Source organism: Geotrypetes seraphini, chromosome 3, assembly GCF_902459505.1.
Source record: "Geotrypetes seraphini chromosome 3, aGeoSer1.1, whole genome shotgun sequence".
Lineage (NCBI taxonomy): Eukaryota > Metazoa > Chordata > Amphibia > Gymnophiona > Dermophiidae > Geotrypetes > Geotrypetes seraphini.
This window is the reverse complement of record NC_047086.1, coordinates 163,959,232-163,979,269: the sequence shown is the minus strand read 5'-3', so window position 1 is coordinate 163,979,269 and position 20,038 is coordinate 163,959,232. Positions and strand designations below refer to the sequence as shown.

The 20,038-nt window shown below is 43.1% G+C and overlaps 1 protein-coding gene across 1 annotated transcript in view; it reads right to left on the bottom strand.

Moving 5' to 3' along the window:
- Positions 1 to 20,038, bottom strand: part of IYD (iodotyrosine deiodinase) — a 52,148-nt gene that overhangs the window by 18,089 nt on the left and 14,021 nt on the right. The window contains exons 2-3 of the mRNA XM_033939088.1: positions 12,036 to 12,230; positions 6,663 to 6,822 (exon numbers count right to left, since the gene is read on the bottom strand). Of these exons, the coding sequence (XP_033794979.1) occupies positions 6,663 to 6,822; positions 12,036 to 12,230 (355 nt within the window). The remainder of the gene's footprint in view (positions 1 to 6,662; positions 6,823 to 12,035; positions 12,231 to 20,038) is intronic.

Here is a 20,038-nt window from a genome sequence, read left to right as displayed (position 1 = left end):
GAATTGTACATACTGGGGGGGGGGGAGGTAATTTTATAAAGTTTTTCCTGGCACCTACTTTTAAGCAATCTGAATGTACACATATCAGTGGTTTTGAGTAGAGTACCGGCAGAGGTGTATTTTATAAAATACCTGAGCACATACTATATACAGTATAGTGTCAGGTACATTGTAACATAGTAGATGATGGCAGATAACGACCCGAATGGTCCATCTAGTCTGCCCAACCTGATTCAATCTAAAAATTTGTTGGGTTTTTTTTTCTAATTCTTCTCAGTAGCTATTTCTGAGCATGGATCTAAAGCTCTGCCTGGTACTGTTCTTAGGTTCCAACTACTGAAGGCTCCGTCAAAGCTCACTCCAGTCCATCTACACCCTCCCAGCCATTGAGGCCCTCCCCAGCCCATCCTCCCCCAAACAGCCATATACAGACACAGACCGTGCAAGTCTGCCCAGTACTGGCCTTAGTTCTTCAATATTTACTCTTATTTTCTGATTTTCTTATTTTCTGATTTTAGATCCTCTGTGTTCATTCCACACTTTTGTGAACTCCGTCACTGTTTTCTTCTCCACCACCTCTCTCGGGAGCGCATTCCAGGCACATTCTTTATAATACACATAATGTTAAGCACCTAATTGTCTAACCTAATTGTTTAATAGACTTAATTGGTGCTGAAAATGACAATTAGTACCTCATAATTGACCCAAATTGCACTTAATTGAATGTTAGGTGCCTAACTTGGTTGGCGTCTAGTCCCAGGCGCATATAACAAAGTAGGCACGGTTAGGGGCCAGATTGTGAGTGTGTTTTTCAGGTTTTGGACTTAGGTGCTAGTTGGCACCTAACCTAGATGCACACATTTAGGCCAAGAAAACCCTGACATAAATATGATGCACCTAAAGTTAGAAGCAAAAAAAGTACTGTGGAAAGGATGGTCCTGATACAGTCATTTATTCAACCAATGGTGATTCAATCAGTGATGCAGTGATACATTCAATTAACAAAATCCACATGGCATGAGGTGGTGTGGACCCGACATGGTCCGTGTTGCGACTACTATGATTTCTTCAGGGGTCCTAGAAAATGTGAATGTGGGTATGAGATAATAAGTAATGTTTGAAATCAGTGAATAAAGTGTGGTAAAAATGAGAATCTGAGTGAACGAGACCTTAGTGAAAAAATGTGGTAAATGCTAATTATAACTGTGAACTGTGTGACTAATCTATATGGTGAAATGTCACAACCAAGGCGGGAAACTAATAATTAAAAGTGAAAGGAGAACCAGGTAATCTGTGTATAAAATAACATGTGACCTAACCGTAAAAAGGGGGTAGAGTGATGGAGATGAAGAAATGCAAAAGGGGCAAAGTGAGATAATTTAAATAAAGGAATACATACCAAAAAAGGTAGCATTGTTCTGTATCTCCGTAAGAAGTATAGACATAGTTTACATTTTTTTTTTTTTGTATTTATCATGATGTTGTTTAGAATTTACAGATTTTTTTTCTCATCAATTTTCAATGGTTTCTGTCAAACTTATTTGAACCCTTGGGATATTTTAGTATATTAGTCAATTTTAGTCATTATTCTTTTCTAGAAAGTTTTTTTAATGTAGAATTTTAATTCCATGTATTGGTGTAAGCATTGTTTATTATTATTAGAAGTGTAACATATTATTATTTTGTTCCTTTTCAAAATCATCATGCTGTCATTTATAACCCACTGATTATTCATTTATGACCACTTCATCATGGTTTTCTTAGAATTTATTTTAAGCTTTTGGTTTAATTCGGCTCTTAAGATATATTTGGTCATAGTTTTTTTTTTTTATTATTTCTTTATTCGATTTTCAAAAATACAATTCAAGATTAACTTGTACAGAAAGCTGTTAAGTCAAGAAAAAAAAAACAAATCACAATAATACTATAAATTCAAAGATACTTAATTAAACTTAATTCAGCTCAAGTCCACATAGGATCCAAAATGTTATTATGAACGGAGAGAAACAAGAAATTATTATTAAGGAAAATAATGCTAGTCAGCTAGTGAGGACATCTAATTTTCTATACTCCTTCTTTCTTTTCCTTCTCGAGCCGAGAAAGAGATAGGAAGGATGTCAGCTGGTAAGGCTCAAAGAAAACATATTTTTGAGAATTATATTGCATAACGCATTTACAAGGATATCGTAGGAAAAATGTTGCTCCAAGAGCTATAATTCCCGGTTTTAACATAAGAAACTCTTTTCTTCGCCTTTGTGTGTCCCTAGCTAAGTCTGGAAACATTTGTATTTTAAGTCCCATAAATTCTTTCGCTCTATTTTTAAAGAAAAGTCTCAAAATCCAATTTTTGTCCATTGTTAGAGCTAAAGTTGCCACTAATGTTGCAGGAGTAGCCATTTCTCTATCTGATAATTCCAATAATGCCGATATATCCATTGGTCCTTGGCTTTCTTCCTGTTGCTGAATTTGATTTTTCTTGGGAAGATAGTACACCTGTATAAATGGAGGTAATGAACCCTCAGGAACATCTAATATTTCCGTCAGGTATCGTTTTAACATCTCACGCGGAGTGATGGTTGTAATTCGTGGAAAATTAATCAATCTGATATTATTGGCTCTTGAAAAATTTTCAAATGACTCAATCTTCCTTCTCAAATTTACATTGTCCTTAATTAAAGTCTCTTGAAGCTGTTTGGAAGATTTTAATTCACTTTTGATAGTATCCAAAGATATATTAGAGTCAGCAATGTCTTGTTTTATTGAGGAAATTTCTTTTTCTTGATCTTTCATTTTCCCCTCCACTTGCACTTGTTGAATATTAGTTGTTTTTACCATATTAGCCACCAAGTCCCACAAGGCATCTAGAGTAACTTCTTGGGGCTTAACTATAGTAGGAAATTGTAAATGAGTAATCAAAAGTTTTTGCTCACCAGTCGACCGCTCTCCTCCACTTCCCTCCGCCAGAGTAGGTCCAGTTTCAGTTGTTACTGCAGCCCCGTCCGTATTCAGGCTCTCCTGCAGAGCTTGTGAGCCTGAAACGGCTTCCTCAACACTGCTCCGCGCAGCTTCCGGGGGAGAGCCCATCCCGACTTCCGGTAGGCTCTCGACCCCTGGGGAGCTGGTTGCACGGGGGTGCATAGGAGGAGGTCTTACGTCGGGACTCAACGTGGTCTCAAAACTTCGGTGAGACACCTCTATTCCGTTCGCATGAGGTGTCTCTAACCGCAAATCTCCCGACGTCGTCATGGTGCCCTGGAATCGCCGAAACAGCGCTTCAATATTTCCGGAGGTAGGTGTTCCGGAGCGCAGGGAGGCCCCACCAGTGCTCTTTCCCTTTCTTTTCGGCATGTTAAAGAACAAATTAAAGCTCAAAAGGGAGCTCAGAAATCTTCAATTTGGCGTCTGTTCGGCGACCTTCTTTAGCGACTTGCATCCGCGGCCATCTTGGATCCCTTCTTTGGTCATAGTTTTAACATTTCTATATCACTAGCAGTTTTATTATCATGTACAAGTTTATTTACGTGCTTTAATTTCCCCCTGCTGTTCTCTGCCTTAACTGCACAAGCCTCTCTCCCTCAATTCTTACGGGATGAAACCCATTTAGCCAAATTCAAAACTAATCTTAAAACTTTTCTATTTCAAGATGCCTTTAATAAATCCTAATCTCTTTTAACCACTTACTTATTACCTTATACCAAAAGTCCTACTTCTTGCTACCAAAAGTCCTACTTCTTGCTTTTCTCATTTCAATTTTTCTTGAGGATACCACTCACACCAAGCACCCTTGTCCTTATGTTCATTCCTCCCCTCTATCCCATTTCTTTTTATCTTATGTAACTTTTTCCCTCCTTCTTCTTTTAACCCCACAGTCACGTCTGTCTGTATATGTCTAATATGTTTTACCAATATATTTCTACACCCCCATAACTAGTTTTTACTCTTATTTTAAAAAATTTATTTTTATTGTTAACCGGTCAGATATTTATTTTATGATCGGGATATCAAAAACCAATAAACTTGAAACTTGAAACTTGCCTCAAACACTTATGATTTTAAAGTGTTTGAGGCTTATGCAGATGAGGGTGGAACTTGCAGGAATGGGGCAGGGATAGGAAAAGAACTCACCGGGATGGGACGGGAAAATGAATTCCCGCGGGGACGTGGAAAAATTTGTCCCTGTACCGTTCTCTATTTAGCATGAATCCTGTGTCTAACTTTTGGGTGTTGGATGTAGGCCTGCTGAAATCCGGTGTAAATGCCAGCGCTCAAGTTTAGTGTGGCTAGACAGTATTCTGTAATTCCATGCCCCTGCTAAGCCCATGGCCGTGTCACCTTTTGAGATACATAGTAACATAGTAACATAGTAGATGACGGCAGATAAAGACCCGAATGGTCCATCTAGTCTGCCCAACCTGATTCAATTTAAATTTTTTAATTTTTTCTTCTTAGCTATTTCTGGGCAAGAATCCAAAGCTTTACCCGGTACTGTGCTTGGGTTCCAACTGCTGAAATCTCTGTTAAGACTTACTACAGCCCATCTACACCCTCCCAGCCATTGAAGCCCTCCCCAGCCCATCCTACACCAAACGGCCATATACAGACACAGACCGTGCAAGTCTGCCCAGTACTGGCCTTAGTTCAATATTTAATATTATTTTCTGATTCTAAATCCTCTGTGTTCATCCCACGCTTCTTTGAACTCAGTCACAGTTTTACTCTCCACCACCTCTCTCGGGAGCGCATTCCAGGCATCCACTACCCTCTCCATAAAGTAGAATTTCCTAACATTGCCCATGAATCTACCACCCCTCAACCTCACATTATGTCCTCTGAGGGGTGGTAGATTCAGGGGCAATGTTAGGAAATTCTGCCATATATGCCATGGGAGTTATACGATGTACCTTTTAGAAACCTATTGAATATTAAGCACAAATCCTCTTAGAAAAGGTCCATGTAACAATATTGTTCTATGTTAGTGTATCTTCAAACACCAGCATTAATAACCTTTTCTTATTTTACTAACACCAGATCCTTAGAGACAACACACCAGGGGCTCCTTTTACAAAGCTGCGTTAGGGCATTAATGCGCAGAATAGTGCACTCTACATTGCCGCGTGCGCTAGACACTAATGCCAGCATTGAGCTGGCATTAGTTCTAGCCAGGGCAGGATTAATTCATTGAGGGCCCCTAGGCACCAAAGTACACTGGGCATCCCGCCCCACCCCACCAAGCGCCCAGGCGGAAACAGGAAGCTGCGTCAGAGGGAAGCTTTGGGCAAGCAGCACCGCTTGCACAATTACAGTTCCCGTTGCCTTTCTTACCCATGGGGGAGGGGGGGCCCGCATTGCCGATTGATGCTGGAGGGGCCCATCGCCGTTTGGAAAAAACAATGTTGATGCCCTCCTTCATCGGGCCCCCTTGACCATTTTGAGCCCTAGGCACGTGCCTACTTGGCCTGTTGGTTAATCCTGCCCTGGTTCTAGCCACGTAGCATGCGGTGTAGTGCGAGATAATATCCTGCGTGCGCTAAAAAAGCTAGCGCAACCTTAGTAAAAGGAGCCCTAGGCTTAACCTTTTTATTTGCCTGGAGATTAACATGTCACTTTGTCACTGGATCAATTAATTTATACTGCAATTCTATGAAAAATTTTTCAATAAAAACGGAATATATAAAAGAAAAAAAAAATGTTAAACTTGTGATAATTTGTGAAAAAAAAAACTTTTTGTAAAAATACTTAGCTTTGTGGTCATTTGAGGGATCGGATTATCGCCAACATGTTTCACGTTACGTTTTTTTTCAAGACAACAAATCCCTACTGCTTTTACATCATCTAATTCGACCACTATCTTCGATAAAAGATAGTGGTCGAATTAGGTGGTGTAAAAGCAGTAGGGATTTGTTGTCTTGAATGTGAAACATGTTGGCGATAATCCGATCCCTCATATGACCACAAAGCTAAGTATTTTTACAAAAAGTTGTTTATTCACAAATTATCACAAGTTAAAATTTAAGAAATGCAGTATAAATAAATTGATCCAGTGATAATAATAATAATAATAACTTTATTCTTATATACCGCCAACAATCTTGCGACTTCTAGGCGGTTTACAATAAAAGAAACTGTAAATACAATCAAGTGAAGCTTTACGAACAGCTGATTAAAGAGTATAGCAGTGTATATTTCGTATAACGAATTAGAGAATATATGAAGCGACATGTTAATCATCAGGCAAACGAAAAGTTTACGCTTTTTAGAAGCCTACACATAAATTTTTAATGAGTGTCAAATAACATCAACAATAGGATATTAGCACCTAATTATTGATGTTCAGAGCTCATTTTTCAATTTATATGCATGCACATCTTGGAAGCGAGCCCAAAATTGAGTGCACAACTTTGGGAACCGTATATAGGATCTGGGGCATTACGTGCTTCTTCATCTCTTGTCCTTTCTTTCCCACAGTTTTTTTTATTGATCATATTTATTCAGTTTCAAATCAACCTTCATAATCTGATGCTGAATTACATTTGTGAATTGCAAATAGCCAAGCCTAAATCAGCCCATTTCTAATTACTAATATGCATTTCTCAGTAAAGGAACTATAATCAAGTAGGTAAAACATGAATTCTTGTTTATACTACTTGCTTTTAGCTTTGTACCTCAGTCTTTTCAGGTCATGAACCCACTTCTCCCCCATTCTTTTCATATAATTTATTTCTTCCTCCTCTTCAATAATCTCCCGAATCTTGTGCTTTACTTCTGGATCTTGTACAACCACAAAAGTCCAAGGTTCGGTGTGTGCCCCACTTGGCGCAGTTCCTGTTGATGTGAGACAAAGAGAAAAGCATAATGACAACTGAAATTATCCAGTTATGAATTAAAAAACAGGTACATTTCAGGTTCATAAAGAAAGAACAATGCAACTAATATAACCAAACAGTTTAAGAGCTAATGTCTAACCATGATAGTAATATAGTAAATGACAGCAGATAAAGACCTGAATGATCCACCCAGTCTGCTCTGTAAATACATGCATTACAATTTCATGATTAAATTATCTTTTTTTCTTTGTTATTTCCGGGCCTTAGAAACATAGAAACATAGAAAAATGACGGCAGATAAGGGCCACAGCCCATCAAGTCTGCCCACTCCACAGACCCATCCCCTAAGTCTGCTCTAGAGACTCCGCTCCAAATAACCCATTCTTAACTCCTCCCTCTCAGGGAGAGGGCATCCCATTTACCCTTAAAATCTGGCACGCTGTTGACCTCGATCACCTGTATCGGAAGCTTGTTCCAATGATCAATCACTCTTTCAGTGAAGAAATACTTTCTGATGTCGCCATGAAATTTCCCTCCTCTGAGTTTTAGTGGATGCCCTCTTGTGGCTGAGGGTCCTTGGGAAGTAAGATATCTTCTTCCACCTCGATACGTCTGGTGATATACTTGAATGTCTCAATCATGTTTTCCCTCTCTCTACATTCCTCGAGAGAGTAGAACCGCAATTTGTTCAGCCTCTCGAGGAGAGCCTTAGACCTTAGAAGTCTACCCGGTACTGTCCTTGGGTTCCAATTAGAGAATGACACGGTGGTTGTTACCTGCGGGTAACCCGCCAAAACGGTGATCAAAAACAAAGGTCACCGTGAGATTGGGGACAAGGCCATTCACCGCCCCGTGGAGCGATGAATGATTAGAACGCGTGGTGAACGAGCATGAACGCGTGGTGAATAAGCGTTCAAACCGGCAGTCCCTTCTCTCTCGCCGGCCATGCATCTCCCTCCCTCCTTTTCCCTTACCTTCTCTTGTTGAAACTGGTGATTTCTATAAGGCTATGCGCTGTATTACAGCCGGAGCCTTGAAGTTGCGTCACGTTGCCTGCTGGAAAAGTCTCCTCTGACGCAACTTCCTGTTTCCGGTTGCATCGGAGGAGACTTTTCTAGCAGGCAACCCGACGCGACTTCAAGGCTCCGGCTGTAATACAGCGCATAGCCTTATAGAAATTGCCAGTTTCAACAAGAGAAGGTACTCCCCCCGTCTCTTCCCCTGTCCAAAAACATCCCTTACCTCGTGTCTGCCCTCCGCTGACAGCTGCTTCAAGCCGCCGCGGCCTGCAGCTGCCGACAGCCGCCGCGGTCTGCAGACGCCGATAGCCGACACAGTTTGCAGCCGCCAGCTGCCGCAGCAGACAGCCTCCGTGCCGCCCGAAGCCGACATCCGCCTTGGGAGAGAGAGATGCGTGGAAGCGCGCATGCGCACTCCTACCTGCGGGGACCTACAGTGCACAGAAAATGGGAGCACGCAGGTCAGAGTGCCATTTCTAGCCTGCTGAATATAAACTCTGTTGTTTTTTTATATACTGCCTGTAAATCTGAAAGCTCTCACAGTGGTGTACATTCAAGTACAGTAGGCATTTTTCTGCCTCTGGAAGGATCACATTCTTGTACCTAAGGCAATGGAAGAGATGCTATGGGATTTGAATCCTGGCTTCCCTAGTTCTCAGTCTGCTGTTCTAACCATTAAACAACTCCTCCATGCCACGTCAAAACATGTTAATGTAGGAGTTTATTCACTGATCTAATTCTATACAATATATGCTACACTTTCAACAGCAATTATAGAAATATTTAAAAAAGAATTATGAATAAGAAAACAATGAGTCATGATTGCAAATGTCTATTAAATTTGTATGATGTGAACCACTTTGGAAATTAAAGCAGTATATCAAGCCATAATAAAACTTGAAACTATTGTAAGCTTTCACACCCCTTGACTCAATACCTTGTGTGTTCCTTTGCAATTGTTAATAAAGATAATTGGGGGGAAAAAAAAAAAGATAAGCTTCTATTGGCTTTGCACAATGTGAATGTTCCATTTTCTTAGCAGAACAGCTCAAATACTTTTGAGTTGACTCAAGATTATCTGTGGATTGTAATCTTCCATTCTTGCCACAAAATCTCTATTGGATTCAGGTCTGGCCTTTGACAGGGAAACTCAAGGACAGTCACGTTTCTTCTTGATGAGACGCTCCATTATTGGTTTTTCTTTGCGCTTACGATTATTATCTCGTTGAAAAGTGAATCTTGTCCCTAGTCTCAGGTCTATGGTAGAATTCAACAGATTTTCCTCAAAGAAATACCTGTATTTGATTCATCCATCTTTCTCTGTATAACTTTTTATAAAATGACCCCCTGAAAATATACTGGTAACATGCTCATTTAATAACAAACTACAGGAAGAATCATCACTTTTACAGTTTGAACTCTCCCCCACCATGATAGATGTAAAGGGTTCCATTGCTCACACATTTCTTTGACTTTCAGCAATAAAGATTTTTCATTTACTGTCAACGTGTCTTCTATTGTTTTTTGTATCATAGTGCCTAAATACTTTATTCCCTCTTCCTTCCAAAGAAAGGGGAATGCATCAAATAATCCTTTTGTGGCATGCACATTCAGAGAAAGAACCTCCAGTTTACTCCAGTTTATTTTGTATCCCGAGAATCTGCCAAATCGATCTATCAATTCCAGTAAATGCGGAATGGTAGACTCAGGATTTCTCAAATGAAGTAAGATATCATCTGCATAAGCAGAGATTTTATATTCCCAACCTGTATAGGGAATTCCCTGTATCTCCTCTGCCTGTTGAATGGCCAACAACAAGGGTTCCAGAACAATATCAAACAGCAAAGAAGATAATGGACAACCCTGCCTAACTCCCCTCTCCAAACAAAAATGTTCTGAAAAAGTATTATTAATATATAATCTGGCAGAAGGGGAACTATACAAGATTTAAATCATTTGTATAAATCCGGATCCTATACCAAACCAATCCATTGCTTGATACATGAAGGTCCATTCCACACGATCAAAGGCCTTCTCTGCATCCAAGGATACAGAGAAGGCCGGATCTTCCATGGCTTTTGTTAAGTTTAACATGTGAAAAGCCAGTCTAGTGTTGTTTGAAGAATGTCTTTGAACAACGAACCCTGTTTGGTGCATACCAAGAATATAAGAGAGAGCCTTGGCCAAACGTAAAAATATCTAGAAAAGTTGAGAGGCTGGCCAAGTAATCAGGAAAGCAAAGATGCAAATAGAAGAAAAAAAAAAATAGCAGACATAGTAAAACGGGGACAATACATTTTTAAAAGATATATTAGTGATAGGAGGAAGAGCAAAAAGTGGCACTGTGAAACTCAAAGGTGAAGGGGAGAAATGTGTAGAAGCTGATAAAGATAAGACTGAATTGCTTAACAAATATTTATGTTCTGTGTTCACAGCTGAAGTGCTGGGAATAGGACCACAGAAAACAAAAGCAAATAGGACTGGAGGTGTGGTAGACCCTGATTGATTTTCAGAGGATTGTATTCATAAACTAAAGATGGATAAATTGATGGGGCTATATGGTGAACATCTGAGGATACTGAGGGAACTTAGGGAAGTTCTGGTTGCTCTGCTGGCTGACCTTTTCAATACTTCTCTAGAGTCAGGAATGGTAACGGAGGACTGGAGAAGGGTAGATGTGATCCCTCTCCACGTAAATAGAAGTAAGGAAGAAGTAGGGAACTACAAGCTGGTAAGTCTGACTTTTGTGGTAAATAAACTAATGGAAACACTTCCATCTCCATTTCTAGACCGCAAATACCTTTCAGTTCAAAATTCCTATATGATACAGTCAGTGGGAAATTATATTTGTGTTTATTTTGAAGGGGTCTATCATAATCACCAATTGGTTTTAAGGAAGCAAAACTTTTGGAAAAAATTTTTGTTCAGTGTAATCACAATGGGATGTCATTATCCCTTTCAGTCTCAAATTATACTACTAAAATGTATTTTCAAAAAGGGTTTTGGTTATGACACAAAAAATAAATTTCCTTGACCTTGCTATGAGTATGGGTGTTATGTGTGTCTGTCTGGGAAAGACATCTTAAAGTTGAAATTAGAGAGTAAAATGTTCTTTGTTAGCAATATGGTTGGAGTTTTGGTTTAATTGTTATCGTAATGAATGTACTGTAACTATGCTGAAGCCATGTTAATTAAACCTCTGTTCAGACTACTGGCATAGTGGTGTGGTAATGCTAGATCATATCAAATTGCCAACTTCCCTGATTGTGATGCCAGTGTTCAATCATGAATGAGTGCAACCTGCAAGAGCAGCGGGTATAGTTCTGGATGCCTTGTTGGACACAATGGATGTACAGGTCTTTATCTGCCATCATTTACTGGGTTACTGTGTTTAAAAAGCTCCACTACAATATGCAGTAACTAGTCTTTAAGCCCGTTTCATTAACGGGTGCTAGAAGAGATGTATCTGTCTGTCTTACTTTCTGTCTGTCTCTCTCCTTGGCCGCTGTCTGTCTGTCTTTGTTTCTTTCTTTCTGTCTCTCTCCTTGGCCGCTGTCTGTCTGTCTTTTTTTCTGTCTGTCTCTCTGGCCTCCTGTCTGTCTGTCATTCTTTCTGTCTGTGTCTCTACCTGGCCCCCTGTCTGTCTGTCTTTTTTTCTTTGTCTCTCTCTCTTTGGCCGTTGTCTGTCTGTCTCTCTGGCCCCCTGTCTGTTTGTCATTCTTTCTGCCTGTCTCTCTCCATGGCCCCCTGCCTGCCTGTCTCTCTCTGTTGCGCCATGCCTGCCTATCTCTCCGTGGCCACCTTCTGTCTCCCCCCAGAGCAAACCAAGATTGCTGCCTGCCCCCCAGCATACCCCTCCCCCAAAGCAGCCCCCTTTCCCTCTCCCCCTCCACTTCCCTATGCAGAAGTAGCAGCTGGATACCTTGCAGCACCCGCCGCACCCTGTCAGCCTCGTCCAGGCCGAGGACACCTTGCTCTTGCCGTCATTGAAACCGCTGCATGCACCACAAGCCGCTACACATGCCGCAAGCCGCTGCACGTGCCGCAAATGGAACATGGCCATGGAGGCACAAATCACGGCGGCAGGAATCATGCCATTTCAACTGCGCATGTGCGGGGAAGGGTTTTATTATAATAGATTCGGATGGCATGATTGTTTCCAAGCATTTCCTGTAAACTGTTCTGTGGGTACCTGCTGTTTTAATGACATTATCAATGACCTCTCTTGGAACAGGCTCATCACTAATAAATCTGACAGATCTTCGCTTGTTGAGGAGCTCATAAAATTTCCTTGACCTTTCCACCATTTCATCCTCAGGGTAACGTTCAGAGGAGAAGGGAACATGCTGGAGGTTTTCTTCCAGTCCTTTCCATCCATCATCTTCAGCTAGGAAGAAAAAGGAAAATGCTATTAGATGCAACCCTCTTTGGCAACTATTACACTAGCTAACTGCATAAAAAAGGACCAGTTTTGTTTTGCTCAAAGTCTTGAGCAAATAAGAGATTCAATTTTCTTCAAAATAGTAAATCTGAATTTTGTAATGAAAAGAGCACATTGATTTTCTGACCACAATATGTTTGTAAAGTAAAAAGTGATGTCATCGTGCTACATTTGTATTCCCATATTAGTAAGTCCTTTTTCTGAAGAGTGAACAATGCATTGCATTATTGCCATTCCAGTGGTTGAGAATTTGTCTGCAAAATGCATATTGCATAAAATTGCCCTCAGTTAAATGCGCTGCACCATGCTATGCTTTTGAACATAAGTTATACAGGTAGAAACATGATTTTCATAGCCATTGAATGGGAAAAAAAACCCTCTTTCTAGCTCTAGTTCAAATTAAGGGGGCATTTCTATAACTTGGCACCTTCGTCAACAACAACATCTGTTTGCTAAGATGCCATTAGAGCAGTGTCTCACAAACTTTGCAAAGATGTGGCACACTAAACATGGTGGCTGTGACTCGAGGCATCAGGAAGTACGCAGACATCAGCATGATGATGTCACGCGCATGTGTGATGTCAGCACATCAGCGTCAATGCATGCATGAAGGCCCTCCAGATGGGACCCTGAGCTGCCAGTGGGGGGTGCTGGAAGGGAAGAGACATGGAGAAGAGAGGTGCTGGCGCCGGCTGACTGCCTAAGGATGTGCCTTTTGCCATAAGAGGCATGTTCCGCAGGCAGTCAGCTGGTGCCTCTTCTCCTACCCAGGGCCTCGCGGCACACCTGGAATCTTAGGCAGCGCACAGTTTGTGATACACTACATTAGAGATACTTTCTTTCTGTCTTTCTCTCTCCCTGCCCCCCAAGCCGCCGCCACCGATTTCTCCACGCCACCGCCACCAATGCAGCAACAGGCCGGGTACGTGCAATGATTGCGCAAGACTTCCCCCCCCCCATGTCAATTCTGATGTCAGAGAGGAAGTTCCGGGCCAGTCAGGCAGCAATTGACTGGCCCGGAACTTTCTCTCCGACATCAGAATTGATGTCGGGGGTGGGGTGGGGGAGGCTAGGGAAGAGGGAAGGCTTGTGCAGTCGCTGCATGCACCTGATCTGTTGCTGCGTCTGTGTTGGGGAAGCAGGGAGAAATCCCGGGCTCTGCGATCACCTTTCCTGTTGTCTCCATGCACAGCTTCGGGATGCTCTTTCTGAAAATGGGACATTTCAGCGTCCCAAAACTGTGTGTGGGGACAACGGGACAGGCGATCTAAAAATGGGTTCAAAATGGAACGTATGGTCACATTAGTTATAACCTCAATCTTGCTGGTGGCCTGAATAAATCTGCATAAACTGCCATTCTGACTGTGCGTACTTTTTTTGCTGAATTAACATAAAGTGGTTTACCTGTAATATCCATCCTAGGCTGTTGCCTAATCACCTAAGTCCTGAAGAGATCCCCTGGTTAGAGGGGACTTGCCAGGCCAGAGTTTGTCATGAGCTGGTAGGCCTGCTGCGCACATCAGGGGCACAGGCGTTTGTGACACAGGGCAGTTTTATAACTTCATGCCTACATTTTTGTACCTCTTACACGGGTCAGAAATGCTATGCACTTAAGCACTCTAGGAACTATTCTATAAGATCACACATAAGCACTGTAGCATACAAGGAGGACATAACAATATATGTGGGCATGTCTTCCACCTATGCATGTCTGCTTTGCATGGTACATTAGGCATGGATATTTACATCTGCCATTGACCTAGCACAAGTGGCCATGCCTAATGTAAACATGGAAGAGTGGCTTAGTGCCTCAGCACCCTGATGTTGTGGGTTCAAGCCCAGTGCTCCTCCTTGTGACCCGAGGCATGCCACTTAACCCTCCATTACCCTCAGGTACCATAGCTAGATTGTAAGAGAGGGAAAATATCTGATTAAGTGTGAACCTCTCAGATGACTCTGCCAATGGGTGGTATACCTCCTTCTAATCATTTGAGACCTATTTTCATTGTTACTTGTCCTTGACTGTTCATTGTCTATTGTCCCAATTTAATACTTTCTATGTTTGTTGTAATCTGCCTAGAACTTTGGATAGTACTGAATATAAACCACTTTAGAGTAGCAAATTTTTTTGCTCTCCAAATCAATTGGATGAATATTTGGAGTTCTGCAAAAATTCTCTTTTCTAAAAAAAAAAAACCCCAAAACAACTCTCCTTGTGTGACAGAAATACTTCAACACTTCTACTACCTTACTACTGTAACTTTTTAAAGAATAAGCTATGATATGCAACTTTTTTTATTTCATATGCACTATGCTTCTATATTTTGTAATATTTTTCACATTTAGTAATATTTTCCTTGCTCTGTGCTCTTTATATGCTTAGGTTCAAATATGTTATTGAAATATGTAGTCAATAATCAATACAGTTCATGCCACACTCTATTATATTAATTTACAGAAATTTTCATTCATTTCATATAATATTTCATCTTTCCATAGTCATTGTAGAGTCATTAGGATCCATCTCAATGAACACAAATCACGTATAACAACCAAGAATGAGCAAGCCCCAGTCGTGGAACACTGGCTAGAAAAACAACATACCCTAGCAGACTTAAAATGGCGAATAATAGATCAGATTGAGGTCGGGTGGGAGAGTTGTGACCTTACAAAGTTACTAAATTACAGGGAACAGAAATGGGTCTTTACATTAAACATAGTTACACCAGCCGGATTAAATGCTGAATTAGAATGGATGATGTTGGTTTGAAAGGAGGAGTGTCTGTGGGTGAGTTCTGTGATTGGATGAATGAGTAATGAATGGAAAATAAGAGAGGAATTAGAAACGCCGCGGCCATTTTAGATATACACGGAGATAGTGGTATACTTTCTTAAATGGTGAGTTTATGCTCTTTAAGAACTTTAAACATGTTGAAGCATATAATTTATGACTTTACAGATATTGAATTGTTCGGTATATTGAATATTGTATTGTAACATTGCAAGGGAATTATCCTTGAAACAGTATATAATGTGAAACACTGAATTCACGTCGAAGCCCCATTCAGTGTATCTTCTTAAAGATGAAATAAGTTTTTCAATAAATCTAACTTATATACAGTGGAACCTCGGTTTGCGAGTAACCCGGTTTGCGAGTGTTTTGCAAGACGAGCAAAACACTCAGCAAACTTTCGTCTCGCAAAACGAGTGTTGACTTGCTACACGAGCTCTCACTATGGTTGCCCAGGGGTTGGTACCTGCCTGTGGGTACTGCAGCCCTTGAAGCGTGGTGGTTTCCTTTCCCCGGGGTCCCCTTGCGGCTCTCCTCCCTATTCGGCTGATGCCTCTGCCGCCCACCAGCGCCTCCCAGCTTCTGATTCAAGCCGGCCATCCTCCAGACGCATGCGCAGGACCTCTGAACTCCCCCGTCAAGCCGGCGCCGCTCCAACAACACGCGAACCACGTACAAGCATGCAGGCTATTTTATTTTGATGATTTAAATATTTAGAGCATTTATTGTACTTCTGCTTTATATTTCTTTAATAAAATGTCTTGGGAACCCCCCCCCCCCCCCCACACACACACACGCATACAAATTGCAGCATGGGCTGCAGTATTAGGAAGAGTGCTAATTAACCTTTGTTATGTAAGGATTCAGATCTAGTGCAAAAATCATTTCATTTATTCAAGCAATTTTTTGAAATTCAGGGCCTAATATTTTCTATTGTATTCAAAAATTGCTTTGGTACAAAAAAGCTACTCTGACAGTCATAAAGCTTTATTTTGTTCAATAGTGCAGGAATGCTTTAAAAAATACCCAAAAAAGAGCATTACGAAGGGATCTTTAAAATCATTTTTTATATGTAAAGCAGTAGTCTCAAACTCGTGGCTCGGGGGCCACAAGCAGCCCGCCAGGTACTATTTTGAGGCCCTTGATATGTTTATCATAATCACAAAACTAAAATAAAACAGTTTCTTGATCATATGTCTCTTTAGCTAAAAATTACAATATTATTATTAAGACAGCCAAAAGGAAAGATTTATAAACTATAAAGAGTTTTACCTCATGCAAAACTATCATTTCTTTTATAAGACATTACAGTATTTTTCGTTCCATAAGACGCACTTTTTCCACCCCCAAAAAGGGGGTGGAAATAAGGGTGCGTCTTATGGAGCGAATACCCCACCTCAACCCACCCCCTACCTTTTGTTTTTCATTGTCACCCTCCCTTGCTAGACGCGGCTGCCTGCCTGGTCCCAGCAAGCAGTGACATCTGACGCTGCTCGAGTCCTCTTCTTTTCCCTTGCAGGCAGGCAAGCAGGCCCCGCTCCCTCTCCTCCCCCACCCCCCGTTACCTTTTTTTTTTATTCTGTTGCCCTCCCTTGCTAGATGTGGCTGCCTGCCTGGTCTCGGCAAGCAGTGATGGCTGACATGGCTCGCGGCTCGAGTCCTTTTCCCTTGCAGTGGAACGGTGCACAGGGCTGCCTGCCTGGTCCCATGCCACTTCCCACGAGACTGTTCGCGAGAAGTGGTGCGGGACCAGGCAGGCAGCAACTGTGCGCCACTCCGCAGCAAGGGAAAAGAAGAGGACTCGAGCCGCAAGCCGCGTCAGCCATCACTGCTTGCCAGGACCAGGCAGCTGCGTCTAGCAAGGGAGGGGACAGAATTAAACATAGGGAGCATGGAGAAGCTGGGCCTGCCTGCCTGCGGGGAGGCCTGGAGGGGGGAGGCCTGATTGCTTGCTTGCCTGGTGGGGGCTGCCAGGGAGGAGAAAGCCTGCCTGGGGGGGGGGGTGCCTGGGAGGCAGGAGGCTTATCCTATGTATTTTGCTCAGGTTTTGTTGTGTTCCCTGATCATCCATTCATTCTCTGTCTGATCACTGAAGTCTCATTTGTTTCCTGTAGTGTACTGTTTCATTGTTGTTTTCCCTTTGTTTAATTTCCCCCCCTCCCCTTTTACTAAACCGTGATAGCAGTTATTAGCGCAGGGAGCCGCGCTGAATGCTCCGAGCAGCTCTCAATGTTCATAAAGTTGCTATGAGTGTCGGGAGCAGCGCGAAGCATTCAATGCAGCTCACTGTGCTAATAAGCACTATTGCAGTTTAGTAAAAGATTTTTATTGAATGTACAATATCCAATCAAGTATAAAACCTTGGACTAATCTAATCTCACACAATCACTCTTTCACATAATTCTATAGTTAACCCCCGAGTCTCACTCTGAGTCTCACACTGTCAGATCCTGTAATTCAACACCAGTGGCGTACCAAGGGGGGAGGGGCGGGGCGGTCTGCCCCAGGTACACGGCTTGGGGGGTGCACAGCCGGCCAGGTCCGGATCTTCCTGCCCTTCTTTTCCCCGGCCGCGCCACTACGATCCTACCTCCTCCCGCCGACAAGAAGTCTTTCCGACATCAATTCTGACGTCGGAGAGGACGTTCTGGGCCAGCCAGGCAGTGATTGGCTGGCCCGGAACGTCCTCTCTGACATCAGAATTGACGTCGGAAAGTCTTCTTGTCGGCGGGGGGAGGTAAGATTGCAGGCGCAGACCGAGGGAAAGGAAGGGGAGACGCGCTTTTTTTCCTTTTTTCCGCAGCCGGAAGGGCAGGATGAAGGCAGACAAGCTGACTGGCTTTAGCGCGGCAGGGAGGGAGGGAGATAGGTAGACAGGCAGGCTGGCTTTGGGGGTAACCAAAATCTGGAAGGTAGTGGGGGGACATAAGAAGGAGGCACTGGTGGCACTAAGGACACGGGACGGGGTCACTGGGGGCATTATGGACACAAGACGGAGGCACTGGGGGCACCATGGGTACGGGACGGAGGCACTGGGAACACTATGGACATGGGACGGAGGCACTGGGGGCACCATGGACACGGGACGGAGGCACTGGGGGCACCATGGACACGGGAAGGAGGCACTGGGGGCACTAAGGATACAGGATGGGGTTACTGGAAGCACTATGGACACAAGACGGAGGCACTGGGGGCACTATGGACACGGGACGGAGGCACTGGGGGCACTATGGACACAGGAAGGAGGCACTGGGGGCACTATGGAAATGGGATGGAGGCACTGGGGCACTATGGACACAGGAAGGAGGCACTGGGGGCACTATGGAAACGGGACAGAGGCACTGAGGGCACTATGGACACGGGAAGGAGGCACTGGGGGCACTATGGAAACGGGACGGAGGCACTGGGGGCACTATGGACAATGGGGGCACTATGGACATAGGACGGAGGCACTGGGGGCACTAAGGACATGGGAAGGAAGGGGGGAGGGAATAGAAAGGGACAATTGCTGGGCCTGAGTGCAGAAAGAAAGAAATGAAAGAAAGGATACACAGTCAATTAATAGATGTCACCTTTTGATGAAAAAAATAAATGGTCAAATTACCTCTGACTTACTTTCTCTGCAGCAGAGTCAGCAGCCGTGCTGAGGTGCAGGAAGGTCCTGCTCTGACTCGTCTGCCGGCTCTGCTCCGGAAGAAGTAAGTTACGTCGGAGGGGGTGGACCCGGCAGATGCAGTCATTGCAGGACTTTGCTACAACTCCCTGTGTCTGCCGGGTCCACCCCCTCCAATGTAACTTACTTCTTCTGGAGCAGAGTCAGCAGAAGAGTCATCATGGGACCTTCCAGCATGCGGCTGCTGAGTCCGCTCCAGAGCAAGTACTTCGGAGTGGGGTGGACTGGCAGCCGGAAGATGCAATCATCGTGGGACCTTGCTGCATGAAGGGAGAGAAAGGAGAAGGATTGCTGGAATTGAAGAGTGGTGGAGGGAAAGAAAGGGGGAAGGGTGGTGCTGATAGAATTGATGTACAGAGAAAGGGGAGAGACATAAGGGGGAAGGATATTGGAGGGAGAGAAAGGGGGCAGATACTGATTGAAGAGGGATGGATGGCGAGAGAAAGGGCAGACATTGGATGATAGTGGGGAGCCTATGCTGGATGGAAGTGCAGATGAGAGAGATAAGGGAGCAAATGCAGGAAGGAAATGGGAGGAGAGAAAGAGGGGAGCAGACGCTGGATGGAAGTGGACAGAGAGAGGAGAAGGTACTAGATGGAAGAGTTGGAGAAAGAGGGTACATGATGGAAGGAGGGGATAAATGAGAGGAGGGCACATGATGGGAAGAAAAGGATTGAGTTAGGGAAACACTGGAGGGGTGAGGGAAAGAGGTGGCAAGCTTTAGGTAGACAGTAAAAAAGGACATTGATGAGAGGATAGTAAGAACGTAATCTAGACAGATGCAGAAAATAAATTGAAAAGGAAGATGAGGGAAAAAAAGGGAAAGGGATTGCAGAGGAGAGGTGTGGGAGAGGAGAGAGATGCCAGACCAAGGGGGTGAAAGGAGAGATGGAAGGGGGAGGCATCCAGTTTCTGGAAGGGGCATAGAAGGAGAGAAAATGCCATATAGGGGAAGAGAGACGGCAGACAGTGCATGGAAGGAAGAGAGTTACAAGAAGATGAGGAAAGCAGAAACCACAGAAGACAAAGGTAGAAAAAAATTTTCTATTTATTTATTGCTTTAGGAGACATGTGTCACTGTTTCTGTGGTGCACTGTATGCAGAGTCCAGCTTCTTACTGGTTCAATTTAACCTTTGTCTATGTATTTCTATTTTATCCCCCCTTTTACAAAACTGTAGAGCGATTTTTAGTGCCAGCCGTGGTGGTAGCAGCTCTGATGCTCAGAATTCTATGAGCGTCAGAGCTGTTACCACCATGGCTAAAATCCACACTACAGTTTTGTAAAAGGG